Genomic DNA, 14679 nt, shown 5'->3' with positions numbered 1-14679 from the left:
GGTCACGAAATACAGGCGCGTGGGACAAGCAGCGCAGTTCTACTTTTGCTTCTAGTGGATGGAGTCGTCCGGGTCCTCCCTCTGCCAAACTTATCTCAGACTAGAAAATATAGAAAATACTGAGTGTTGAGTGCTGCTGGCTATTTCTTTGTGTTCTAATGACAATCAAGAGTTATACACTGAGGTGACATAAGTCATACAGAGATGGCGGTAGTATCACGTACACAACATATAAGAGGACAGTGCATTGGCGGAGCTGTCATTTGTACTCAGGTGATTCATGTGGAAAAGTTTCCGGCGTGATTATGGCCGCACGAGGGAAATTAACAGAAATGGTACCTGGGACATTCCGTTTCGGAAATCGTTAGGGAATTCAATACTCCGAGGTCGACAGTGTCAAGAGTGTACTTGAGACATCACCTCTCATCACGGACATTACTGTGACTGACGGCCGTCACTTAACGATCAAGAGCAGAGGCCTTTGCGTAGAGTTATCAGTGCTAACAGACAAGCAACACAACGTGAAATAACCATAGAAATCAATGTGGAACGTACAACGAATGTATCCGTTACAACAGTGCGGCGAAATTTGGCGTTAATGGGTTACCGCAGGAGACGACCGAAGCGAATGCCTTTTCTGGCAGCACAGCATCGCCTGCAGCGCCTCTCCTAAGTTCGTGATCGTATTGGTTGGGCCCTAGACGACTGGAGAACCTCAGCCTGGTCAGATGAGTCCCGATTTCAGCTGGTAAGAGCTGATGGTAGGGTTCGAGTGTGGCGCAGACCCCACGAAGCCACGGGTCCAAATTGTCGACAAGGCACTGTGCAAGCTGGTGGTGGCTTCATAATAGTTTGGGCTGTGATTACATGCAATGGACTGGGTCCTCTGATCCAACTGAACCGATCACTGACAGGAAATGATCATCTTCGTCTACTTGTAGACCATTTGTAGCCATTCATAAACTTCATTTTCCCAAACAGCGATTGCCATTTCACTGGGCGACAATTGTTCGCTACTGGTTCGAACAACGTTCTGGACAGATCGAGCGAATGATTTGGCCACATAGATCATCCGACATGAATTCCATCGAACATTTATAGAGGTCAGTTCGCGCACGAAACCCTGCACCAGAACACTTTCGTAATTATGGACGGCTGTGGAAGCAGTATGGCTCAATATTTCTGCAGGGCATTTCCAACTACTTGTTGAGCCCACGGTACGTCAAGTTGCTGTGCTACGCGAGGAAAAGGAGGTCCGACACGATAGTACAGGGTGTCTCATGACTTATCACCTCAGTTTATATATACTGTCACGCTTGTTAACATCATAGCAGATGGGAGAGCTATGTAAGATAAACGTTCTATCATTACAAAGCAAAGAGTTATGTTTATTGACTGTGTGTGTGTGTGTGTGTGTGTGTGTGTGTTTATCAGTTGACTGTTCTCTGTGTCCAACTGCGAGTACAAAAGTAGAAGACAACATACGGAAAATAAGACCAGCTGTGTAACTAGCCTTAAGAGCTTCAAACAAACAGAACACAGCATTTCATTCTCAACGGAAAGAAATCTTCAGACGCAATAGTAACTTCGGCGTACCCCAAGGGAGTGTTTTGGAACCATTCATTTTCACGACCCAGTAAATAATGTCGGAAGTTCCATGAGGATTTTCCCGAATGATGCTGTTGTATTCAGAGAAGTCGCAACGCTTGAAAACTGAAACGAAATGCAGAAACACCTGCACAGGGTCGACGCTTAATGCATGGATTTGCACCTGATCATCAGCATAAATATATGTAAAGTGTTGCGCATAAACTGGTGGAAAGATCCATTAGTGTATGATTAGGCAACTGCACAACACTCACTGGAAGCAGTCAAACCCATAAAATACCTGGGAGTAGAACGACTAAACAAAACTAATGAGAGGTAAGGGAGACGCCAGACTGAGATCCATTGGAAGAATCCTTGGGAAGTGTAGTTCACTCACAGACCAGGTCGCGTACAAGACCATCGTTCGACAAACACTTGAATACTGCTTATAGGGTCCGCCTCCGTGGCGTAGCGGTAGCGTTACCGCATACCACGCAGGGGGCCCGAGTTCGATTCCCGGCAGGGGGCTGGGTGTTGTATGTCTATCATCATTTTCATCATGCTTGACTCGCAAGTCGCCGAAGTGGCGTCAACTAAAAAGGACTAGCAATACGGCGGACGAACTCCTCCGAAAGGGGCCTCCCGGCCAACAATGCCATCCGATTATTTCATTTCGTTTTTTCCACTGCTTTCACTACCAGATAGGACTGATACCAGAAATTAAGTAGCTCCAAAGAAGAGCGGTGTGTTTTGTTTGAGGATTATTTAGTGAGCGTGAAAGAGTCACGGAGATGCAATGGCAGACGACGTAAGGCAAGAGTTCGGCATCACGGTGGGGTCCACTGTTAAAGTTCCCAGAGCGTACGTTTCTAGAAGGAGGAGGCTTCCTGCGCACCATACGCAGTTGGAACAGGAAACTGGGGATGTGGCAGTGGTACCCAAAGTATTCTCCGCCACACACCGTAGTGGGACTCGTGGCGTACAGACGTATATGTAGATGTTGATTATCGCAGTTTGGCACTCGGAAATATGCTAATTACTTTTTCGCCTTTTCAGTTCTTAGTTGCCTTAGATTTTGAATACAATTTTCAGTTTACGTTAGTAAAATCTTTCTCCACATCTAAAAACTGTTTCCCGTTTGGTATCCTGCCGCTAATATAAAACACGATTTCTATGGGTACGATTTCATAAGAATTAATATTGAAATCGTGTTGTTTGAGTTAAATTGTGGTAACTGTAGTTTTGGTGATGAACAGCCACGGATGGCCTAGGGTTAGAGGACGTTAAAAAGCTTTAAGGAAACTGAAGAATAACAAGGCCCCCGGAACTGATAGCATTCCTGCAGAATTGCTAAATGTGGAGGATCAACATTAGAGCAGTCTCTGTTTGAACTTATCACTCTCATATGGGAACAGGAAAGGATACCAGATGAATGGAATGAAGGAATATTATGTCCCATACATAAAAAGGGCGACCGAATGGAGTGTGGAAACCTCTGTGGAATCACCCTCCTGAATCTGGGGTACAAGGTGTTATCTAATACTATTTTTGATCGATTACTCCCACAGGTGGATAAAGAAATTGGAATAACTGTAACGATCAGGAAGGATAAGATGGGCAGGTCATGTGTCAAGAATGGAGGAGTCTGAGATGATAAATGGCAATGATTTGGCAATTCAGGAGGACAAAGAGGGCGAATTCGACCTCGAGCAAGATGGCTGGATGGAGAGGTAGAAGATCTATGGAAACTTGGATGCGCAAACTGGAGGAGGGTAGCATATGATCGATGGCGAAAGCACGTTGGGAAGGCCAAGGTTCATCCTGCACTATAGCGCCACAGAAGAAGAAGTGTAGTTCTAAACGCCATCATTCATTTCGCATGTACCTGGTCTGAAAAAAAGAACGAATTCTGCACTAGCGCCACCTCTCGGCTAGCATTTCATTTGGCACAACATCTTTTTACAAGTGGCTCTAAAGTTCGTTTTGCGTTTTAGCGGGTGAATTCTAACTTTTGGCTACTGGTATTGCACAATTAACATTTCTCATCCTTATGTTACTTTATTCTTAACTGTACACCGGATGGCAGGAGTCGAAACGTCGCAATAAATAAACATACATTAAGTGACCTAGACGACATTATGCGTAAAAAAACTGTTATGCTGTATTATTTGTAAATGATTTTTATATAAGAAAATGAGAGCGCAAACTACTGTGTCCTGCCTGAACTGCTAGACGGCATGCAGAGAAGTGTAAGGCTCAGCCGGCCGGTGTGGCCGTCCGGTTCTAGGCGCGTCAGTCTGGAACCGCGTGACCGCTACGGCCGCAGGTTCGAATCCTGCCTCGGGCATGGATGTGTGTGATGTCCTTAGGTTAGTTAGGTTTAAGTAGTTCTAAGTTCTAGGGGACTGATGACCACAGATGTTGAGTCCCATAGTGCTCAGAGCCATTTGCCATTTTGGAAGGCTCAAAGCTGGCCAGTAGCGACGGTTACCTGCTGGATGCTCACCTGGAGGAGGTCGCGCTCCTTGCTGGAGTCCAGAGGCATTCCGTCGTCTCTTCCAGAGTCCAGTAGTTGCAGCTCGCGGGCACTCAGCGGGGACTCCTCCCGTTGCTGCGGTAGCTGGCGATGGTGCTGCGCCCTCGCAGCCGATTCCTGAACCTCCTCGGCCAGCTCACGATCCTTCTCACCACCTACTAAAAAGCGAACAGCAGCTATTCAGGGAAAGTTCGTATTTGTGAAAGCTCAGCACTTCAGTCTTTATCGCCCTTAGATCAGTCAGATACAAAGTTAAATAATGCGCTCTAAGACAAATTGAAAGGTATCGCCCCCCCCCCCCACACACACACACACATTATGACCACCTTCTCAATAGCGTGTTGGTCCACCTTTGGAACGCAATACAGCAGCGATTCTGCATGCCATGGATTCGAAAACTCCTTGGTGGATTTCCGGAGATATGTGACAACAGATGTCTACGCACAGCTCACACAGTTCTCGTAAATTACCGGTCGCTAGTTTGTGGGCGCAGAGCCGGCGCCGTTTGGCGTCTCAAATGTGTTCCATTGGGTTGATATTAGACGAATTTGGTGGCCAGTACATCAACATAAGTTCGCTATCATGATCTTCAAACGACTGTAGAACGATTTTCGCCTTGTGAGACGGACAGTTATCCTTCTGAGCCATGCTAACGATACTGGAGCAGATATCAGACATGAAGAAACGCAGATGGCCCACAATAATATTCACGGAGTCCACGGCCGTCATGGTGAGTTCTATTACTACCACAAGTCACATGGAAGCACAGTTGAAAGACCCCTACAGCATACAATTCGATCCACCAATAGGCGTCCATGGGATGGAACATGTATCGCCCGGATGACGGCTTATCCAGGCAAGATCATCGACCTGGTGCAACAGGAAACGTAATTCATTCAACACGTTTACATTGAACTATGGTCCAATCTCTATGGTTCCGTGCCCACTGCAGTTGTAATTGCTGATGTAGTTGGGTGAACAAGGGAACACGTGCGGTTATTCAGTAATTGCGCTGAATGGTGTGCTCCGAAACGTTTGTGCTTACACCAGAACTGCATTCTGTCGTCAGATTAGCCACAAGTGGCACCTTATCCTGCTTTACAGAGCGAGCGAGCCTCCTACTTCCAAGTTCTGTGATGAGGCACGAAAGTCCAACACATTGTTGCCAACTCGTGGTTTCGCCGTCATCCAAGCACTTTTCCATTGATGCTCACGACAGTAGCAAGCGAACAGCCGACCAGCTTCGCCGTTTCCTAGTTGCTCGATCCCAGGGACCGGGTCACTACAGTCTGCCTTTTGTCAAAGTCGCTTATGTCAGCAGATTTTCACAGAAGCGGTCCGTATCGTCTCTATGATGATTCCCCGCTACTCTCTGTTTGGCTTCTATATTTTCCTTGCGGCGTCACATGCTCGCAACGCCACCACCCAGCATTCAGTTTTGGGGTGAGCAGGTGTCATAACATTTTCGTTCATCAGTGTAAGTGCTCACATGTAAATTAAATACAATTATACACACCGCTTACCCTATATTATAGTAACGATTAACAGATAAAACCGAATACTAATGCGGAATGAAAGGTATTAAAATATAGGCATGGGAGAAAACTAAACTGAAACAACAGTTATGCATTACAAGCGCCTTTGTAACGTGCTAAAAACTTTGCGACAATTTAAGGAGTCGTTCCCCTACACAAAATTTAGAAATTTTTAACACTTTCGTTCTTACGTCACCAAGAGAGAAAGCACACCGCTAGACAAGCACAGGAATGTCTACATACCAGGCGTCAGACTGTGCTGGTTTGAGAGTGAAAGTGAAGACAACACAGCAAAACGAGGCTCTTTGTCGACTATTCCCTCACTTTAATTAGCATAAATACTTCAAAAACAAGCTGCAGTGCTTTCGATGGGAACTCTATTATCACGAGATAAGAGATTTTAATGAGTGGTCGATATACTTTAGTGTGATTTCCGTCGGCCGTTTTTGGCGAATGTCGTACTAAATCCCATCTGAATCTCAGGAACGTAACGCACGAGTCGGTAAAACACGAAAACACAAGAGGCTAGGATTATTTCTACTGGCAGAGAGCTCACCTTTAGATTAGCATGACGTGGTGGCAGCAGGGATAGCAATTCTAAAGAATGAAGTTCCAAGTGCACTATAAGGAAACTCACGAGTTGCAGGCTCATTGCGAATAGTAACGCAGCAAACTCTTGCAGACAATTTTTCAATACTTCCGTAAAATCTTGACGGAAGTAGTTCCTCAAATAAGTCTTAAGGAAAGAACAGGCAACGTAACTGGTCTCAGAATTTTATGACAAAGAAAAACAGTAAAATGCACAGAAATACAAGTAGGTAAAACAGAAATTATTAGTAAATTTTAACATCTTGGAGAATCGTACGGTAGAATAAACCAGAAAGATCTGCAATGCAAGTAAAAAATAATAAAAGGGGAAAAGCATGTAGTTAAACTAAGAATATGTACAACAAGTAATTCTTCTTTAGAAAACAATACTAAAACACTACATCAAAATGATAAAACGCTATCTTATGTATTCATCAGAATGGTTAAGATGTAACTACGCCACTGAACATTAATACAGCAAAACAACAAAGGCGAACTGGCACGAAGTATACGACATGGTGGGATACGCAAGTGAATAGCGTTTCAGCGAAGCTGCACAAAGTACATACGATCAACGCCGTCTAGATTCAGTGTACAGGGAAAGATTAGGCAGAAATGTCATTTGAATGTTAGTCGTTCGTGATCAGATCGCGTTGCGGCTCGTGTGGGACGGAGATATGTCTGCCAGCAGGACCGAGATTCCTCTTTATCTTCTCGCGACACTACCGGTCGCATTGGTCTGACTCCCAAGAATGACAAGTCAATATGAAATCCATGGTTTCTGCAGGCCCATGCGGATCTCTGCACGACTATCGCTCCAGAGGACAGACGTGTTGTTCAGTCGGGTGTGCAGGATCGTACGGTCAGGTGACGTGCATTGAATGAGGAAATGAGCCTGTTTTCAGCTGGACAAGTCTCCACACGAACAGGACAACATCTGCGCCAGCACGGACTGCCAACACTGAGACAGTTGTTGCGGCGTTATTTGCCGCGGTTGCCGAGAGAGGCGCCCAGCGACAACGATGGAGGCAGTGGCACCACGCATTGTTGCCAACCGAAGGGGAATGTCCCCACGCGTAAGGATTTTTGGTTCTTTCTTCTACAATGAAAGGACGAATTTTCGATCCGTCTGTAAAGCATAATGACCCTTTGTTCAAGAAAGTAACCTTACAAAATAAGAAATTAAAAAGGAAAAGTTGCCAAACTGTGCAAATTTTAGACGTTGTATACGTCTGTCACCATTGCGTATGCAAAATTGGCCTATAATGGCCTACTTCATGGCCGGAACGAGGTGCAGAAAGAAAGTATTTTAGTCGCTGTCTGGAGAGGGCACCTGACAGGGGAAATACTGGCGTGTTTTTTGCTTAGCGCTCCTCGTGGTGACGAGCTGCTGCCTCCTAAGGTACTAATTTCGTACGGAACTAAAGTAGATTCGGGAATTCGCTTTACGAGGCAATCGTTTCCGAATGCAGTACATATTTGTAGCAACGAACGTAAATTAAAACAAAGTTGTTACAATACAATGCAATGATTGTAAGAAAGATGGTCACTGACGAGGAAACTCTGACGCTAACAACAACCGTGAATAGAAGACAATCAACGCGAATGGGGCCGACTTGGAGTGACCGAAACCAGTGGAGTATCGGGCGGCTTTTAGCGCGTCTACTGTTATCTCTGTACCATTGTTACCTCCACAGTTACATTCTTAACTTCCGTGGCGCCGATTGTGACTTTGTTGTGTGTTCACATGTTGAAAATAAAGGATAAACAACTCGCGTTGATCAGTTCAGTTCCTTTAGCCTTAACGTAAGTTTCTTTTTTTGGGATGTGTAACTCTAGTATTAGCATTTTTTGTTACGTTTTCAGCACCGAAAAAGAAAAGAGAGTTACAAAACAGTGACCGTCAAAGCCTAAAACAGAAATTTAGGGAAGTGCGGCAAGAGGAAGAACAGTTTAAAGGATGGTTAACTGCAGAGCCCAAGGATAGTTACCATGTGTGTTGCAGGGCGTGTGATAGTTTGTGTGCTCGAAAAACCGAACTTTTGAAACACGCAAATCGCGATTCCACAAAAGTCTAGTGTCACAATTCAAGAAACAATCAGTGCTTTCATCGTATTGACCAATTGGGGCCGCGTAACTCCTTTCAATTTCAATTGAAAAGTCCTGCGTTCATATCGAAAGACACTATGGACTTACCTACTACAAGCATCGCTAGTCTTGAGCTCGAAGAGGACGCCAAAGCTTCTGAAATAAGATTGGCGACAGCAATTGCTGACCACTCACTATCCTTGTCAACACTAGATCATACAGGTGAGTTCATAAAACACATTTTCATCGATTCTATAGAGGTGGCTAAATTATTACGATAAAGCTGCTTTAAACTCAATTTTTATTGAAAATTTAGGTAACTACATGACAGTGTCAGTTTACAAATGTTTTAATACTTTGCATTTCTTTAGGCATGCATTCTACTAGTTTTTTTACAACAGTTTTGAATATCTGGGTCACAGAGCCATGTTTGTGCCAGCAATACTATCAAACCTTTCTTTGTTGTGACCTTCTGTGTTCTTATTTTCTTCCTAATTATTGCCCACAGATTTTCAATTGGGTTCATATCTGGGCTGTTCCCAGGCCATGGAAGCACTGTAATATCATTTTCATCCAGAAACTTTCCCACACTCGCAGCCTTACGGCATGGTGCAACGTCATGCATGAAAACATAATCTTCACATTGCACCATCGCCTGGTCTGAGGCAGAAGTCTCTTTTAACACTCTGAGATATTGTTCTTGATTCACAGAACCTTCAACAATGTACAGATTTTCTGTACCCTTCCACGAAAAAACACTCCAAACCATAACTGAAGTGGGATGCTTCAGAATATGGCATACACAATCTTGATGAAGCTCCTCCAATTCCCTCCTCTTTACATAGTGGCTACTTTCTTCTGTGACTGAAAACATTGATTCATCACTGGAACACACCTGAAAGTAAATATTAAGCCTTTCATTACTACCACAAATCGCATTACTAAAATATTTAATGATATTCATAGGCAAATTGTGCTAGCCGTGTCTGCGACATCAAAAAAAATTTTCAAGAGTGACATTTGGGAATGAGTTCGCTTAACGAAATTTGTATTAATAGACAATTTTTTCGTAAATACCTTTTTCGAGTCTTCAACAGTCCAGTGCTGTAGGGATTTTCCCCAGTTTAACCATTTTAAGGCAGTTCCTGGGGTGATATTAGGACAGGGTCGACGTGCAGGCAGACCTGCGTTGCATAGAACTCTCCTGACAGTTCTAGCTGACACTGTCACTCCATAATCTCCAGCTGCGCAGAGAGTTGCATACTTGTAGCTTTACAATTGGGAATGATCATACTTTTCAATTTTCGCTGAATTGTAGGGCTCAATTTTGGTTTTCTTTCACATCTGCCCATGCATTGTTATCGATCACCAAATTTTTCGGATTTAAAATGTTTAATGTTACTCGCTGTCTCTTGTGAGATCCTTAGTGTGGAGGCAATTTGATGCTGTACGTAACTCCCTTCTACCAAAAGTGTCCTAACAATGGCAACTGCAGTGGGTGAAATGTCTTCCTTCTTACCTACAACATCAAATTGTGTGATGGTTGTAAGTGCTATCTCTGCCTCGTGATGACTGGGTGTTGTGTGATGTCCTTAGGTTAGTTAGGTTTAAGTAGTTGTAAGTTCTAGGGGACTGATGACCATAGATGTTAAGTCCCATAGTGCTCAGAGCCATTTGAACCATTTTTTTGTAAGTGCTATGGGACCAAACTGCTGAGGTCATCAGTCCCTTAGCTTACACACTACTTAATCTAACTTAAACTAACTTACGCTAAGGACAACACACACACCCATGCCCGAGGGAGGACTCGAACCTCCGACATCAAATTGTGTGACTCCAAAAGAACTGAAATTAACCGCTCACTTGGGCTCTGATCTGTTACTTGACATTAATTCCAAATAGTTTACTTAAATCGTTATTCACTAATTAAACAACTGCTAATCACTGACACTCTCAACAATCAATACAACACTCAAAAAATTATCATTACATAATGAGAGCAGGACTGGGTACACAAACCCGAGTTTCAACTGTCAGTGTCTTGCAGTCGTTGTAGCCAAACTACGCAATTCAAAATTCTCTACAAATGCCCAAATTTACCTCTCAGCATTCAACATTCTCCTCAGAATAGTTTTATCTGACGTGACTGTGTAAGATGCTTATTAAATATAAAATTTCAAAGCAAATGTTGATGCCACAGCTTTACCATAATCATCTGGCCGCCTCTGTAAAATTGCCCAAAAAACTAACAGCAGCAAGGTTCCCAAATAACACTGCTAATATTTTGTTTGAAAAAAGTGACCGTTCAATGTACAAATAGAGGGGAAACGTCACTACCCAATACATGATTAGCTCCTGTTTCTTCGTCAGCCTGGAATTTTTTGCTTCCATAGGGACTTTCAAGGTGAACGTAATACTTTTCACACTGAAACTGAAAGTAGTCACCTGCACCAATTGGTCAATACTAAGGTAAGTGGATAATAAAGCAGGAAGGTAAGTAAGAAACTGCAGAGGCGGCAAAACGACGCACCGGCCGGCGCGTCCCTGGGCGGCGAGCCGTGGCGGCGCTCCCTGGGCGGCGGCGGGATGTCCATGGCGTGCAGCGCGCGCAGCGAGTCCAGCAGGGCGCTGTCTCCAGAGCTGCGCACCTCCAGCGGCTCGCCCACCACCTGCACACCGGCAACACGTCCGCTCACTGCCGCTGCCCTCACTACGTTGCGTCCTTAATAGGTCACTCGTAAGACTCAAATGGGCAACAGCTGCATCAAATTTCTTAAAACAAATTTCTGAGGGCTAACGTTTCTAAGCGACCTGTCGTGAAGTGTCAAGTGTGCATCTGTGATCTGTGGACGACTGCGATGAGTGCTTGTACAGTGCAGTCTTGTGTTTCTCTTGTTACTGATCGAGGGAAGGGACACAGTGAAAGTCGGCGCCAGTCAAAAAGCGACTTCTCTCGAATAGCAGCAAGTGAGCTCCATCTGACGTCTGGATCACCATCGTCAGTGTCACACGCCTTTACTTTATGAGATACTGCGAAGAGTCTTCATATGTAATCCAGGACACTGGCGCGAAGTCTGATGACCAGGAACTTGACACCACCACATCTCCTCCCCTTGCTGGCAGTATTGATGGAGAACAATCCGACGGATGGGGTATTTGATCTCGGCGACCCCTTTGGTGCTAATCGAGAGGAGTAGAGGGGTAGGAGGTGTGTCGGCACTGCCCTTCATCCCCTCCATTTGCTCATCGCGATTGTATAACACAATCGTAACACTACACTATATGCACATCCACTACACTCACCTATATTCATATCTATCACATATCTGGGGCCAGTGTAGGTGAAGAAAGAAAGTCCTTTCCGGCTAGACGGCCGAACCCAGCCCTTGGGGTGACCCAGCCAGCAGTGCCACACGACTTACACTGTAGAGCCAAAGGAACTGGTACACCTGCCTAATGTTGTATACGGCTCCTTCGACCACGCAGAAGCACCGTAACACGACGCGGCATGGACTCGACTAATGTCTGAAGTAGTGCTGGAGGGAATTGACACCATTAATCCCGCAGGGCTGTCCATAAGTCCGTAAGAGTACTAAGGGGTGGAGAACAGCATGTTGCAAGGCATCCCAGATATGCTCAATAATTTTCATGTCTGGCGAGTTTGGTGGCCAGCGGAAGTGTTTAAACTCGAAGTGTTCCTGGAGCCACTCTGTAGCCACTTTGGACGTGTGGGGTGTCGCACTGTCCTGCTAGAATTGCCGAAGTCCGTCGGAATGCACAATAGACATGAATGGATACAAGTGATCAGAGAGGATGCTTATGTATGTCTCAGCTATCGTCGTATGTAGACGTATCAGGGGTTCCATATCACTCCAACTGCACACTCCCCACACCATTACAGAGCGTCCACCAGCTTGAACAGTCCCCTGCTGGCATGCAGGGTCCATGGATTCATGAGGTTTTCTCCATGGCCGTACACGTCCATTCGCTGGATACAATTTGGAACGAGACTCGTCCGACCAGGCAACATGTTTCCAGCCATCAACAGTCCAATGTCGGTACTGATCTACCCAGGCGAGGCGTAAAGCTTTGTGTCGTGCAGTCATCAAGGGTACATGAGTGGGCCTTCGGCTCCGAATGCCCATATCGATGATGTTTCGATGAATGATTCGCACGCTGACACTTGTTGATGGCCCAGTACTGAAATCTCCAGCAATTTGCGGAAAGGTTGGACTTCTCTCACGTTCAACGATTCTCTTCAGTCGTCGTTGGTCCTGTCCTTGTATGATCTTTCTCCCGCCTCAGCGATGTCGGAGATTTGATGTTTTACCGGATTCCTGATATCACGGTGCACTCGTGACATGGTCGTACGGGAAAATCCCCACTTAATCGCTATCTCGGAGACGCTGTGTCCCATCGCTCGTGCGCCGACTGTAACACCACGTTCAAACTCACTTAAATCTTGATAACCCGCCATTGTAGTAGCAGTAACCGATCTAAGAACTGCGCCAGATACCTGTTGTCTTATATAGGCGTTGCCGACCGCAGCACCGTATTGTGTCTGTTTACATATCTGTGTATTTGAATACGCATGCCTAAACCAGTTTCTTTGGCCCTTTAGCGTCGTTACTTAGCGTTTACATCTTGTATATAACAATAAACAGGTTTCTGTTAAAGCTAAGTGGCCCATAATAGTAACAATTAATATGTGCAATGCTACAGAATTCATCTTTGACGAGTTAGATGAAATGGTTATCAAAAGAAGTTGATTATTGCGTCGAAAAACTGTAGTTACTTATATATCTTGATCCGTAACAAGGTTTTGAGTATTAACCACATGGCAATGCCTATTTGCATGCTATCATTTGCAAAATTCCTCGTTTCATTATCTTGAACCGTTTGTGACACGCAACAGATGTTCAATCACACGATTCACACTGCGTTCGGCAGAACTGGGTGCACTGTGCTTGACCCTCCAGTAGACGTAAAAATATCTCGAGAACCGAGACAGATATCACTCTCAGCTTCAAAAGCAATTTCTACATGTTAGCTACATTTCATACACAGCAGGTATAACCTAAAATGGACCCTATACCAAGTATATGTAATGTGTTTCTACCTCTGCAAACTCTTAAAAGTTTCGTGCAGTGATGTAGCTTATTTCGATGCAGTACAATAATTACGACAAATAACGAAAAGAAATTCAGTCGTTTGTCGAGCAATGACATCAAACTATAAGATGCGGAAGAATCAATTTTTTTCACCTAATAGTTTTCTTAAAATCAGATGATAAGTTATATTTCATAGCGCCCGGCTCACCTGTTCAAGTGCTTCACTGACAATTCGTGTATTGTAGATGTGCTGCAAACGCAGGCCAGAGCAACCATATCGCACCCCTTCGCATTGTACTGCTGGAATATTTGCGTTGTCCTTACCGTGCCACATTCGTATCAGATTGTTCACGTAGGACGAAGTGATAGATACCTTTTTTTAGTTGGTTTGAAATAAACATTATGGAAACACTATTCTTTCTCTTTTTATTCGCTCAAACACGTTTCGACGCTTATGTGTCTTCTTCTGTGGCCCAGTCTTTATTTCTGATAGATATAATATAAAGGTTATAATCATTTATCTACGGTTTGCCTAAAAATGATAACATGTGCATTTTGGTTGGTTTGTTTTGCTTGCTCACTTAAATTATATTGCTAATGAAACTGGGATCACGTTGACAACTTCAGTTCCTGTTCTTTCTTTGTTGTTTCCTATTTTTCCAGTATTCCCTCATTTTCTCCCCATGAAGTCTCTTCCTTTCTGCTGTCCATGTTGTTCCCGATTTGTTATGTCTTCTGCTTTGAAAGCCTTCCAAATTTAGTATTTTATTTTTAAAACGGTTTCTTTCTACTATTTCTGATTCTTTGATGTTGTTTCTTTGTAGATGTTTCCTTACTTCTGTAGTCCATGCTATTGTCGATTTCTTCTTCCAGAAATATAGGAGTATTTGTTTTGTTAGTGTGTTTTCATCCATTAGATAGAGGTGTCCGAAAAAGGTTAATTTTCGTTTGGCCATTACTTCAGATATTTTCACTATATTTTTGTAGATCTCCTCATTACTTCTTATTTTCCAACCATCTGCAGTTTTTATTGAGCCCATTGTTTTTGTAATAATCCTTTCCAGTACCTCTAGTTTGTCCATCTTATAGATGATAGTTAGGCATTCAAATCCATATAAACATTCTGGTCGTGCCACTGTGGTGTAGTGTTTTAGTTTAGTTTTTCTAGATATACATTTCTTGTTGTAAATATTTTTGGTCAGACGATATGCTCTTCCCATTTTGTTAATTCTTA

The 14679-nt window shown here is 44.0% G+C and overlaps 1 protein-coding gene across 1 annotated transcript in view; it reads right to left on the bottom strand.

Annotated features, from left to right (window-relative positions):
* The window catches only part of LOC126235241 (BUD13 homolog), a 213049-nt gene that overhangs the window by 23376 nt on the left and 174994 nt on the right, over window positions 1–14679 (bottom strand). Inside the window, exons 5-6 of the mRNA XM_049943972.1 lie at window positions 10865–11003; window positions 4079–4278 (exon numbers count right to left, since the gene is read on the bottom strand). Coding sequence (XP_049799929.1) covers window positions 4079–4278; window positions 10865–11003 — 339 coding nt within the window. The remainder of the gene's footprint in view (window positions 1–4078; window positions 4279–10864; window positions 11004–14679) is intronic.

This window comes from Schistocerca nitens, chromosome 2, assembly GCF_023898315.1.
Source record: "Schistocerca nitens isolate TAMUIC-IGC-003100 chromosome 2, iqSchNite1.1, whole genome shotgun sequence".
Classification (NCBI taxonomy): Eukaryota; Metazoa; Arthropoda; class Insecta; order Orthoptera; family Acrididae; genus Schistocerca; species Schistocerca nitens.
The sequence above is the reverse complement of the archived record's forward strand: the minus strand, read 5'-3'. Positions and strand labels throughout refer to the sequence as shown.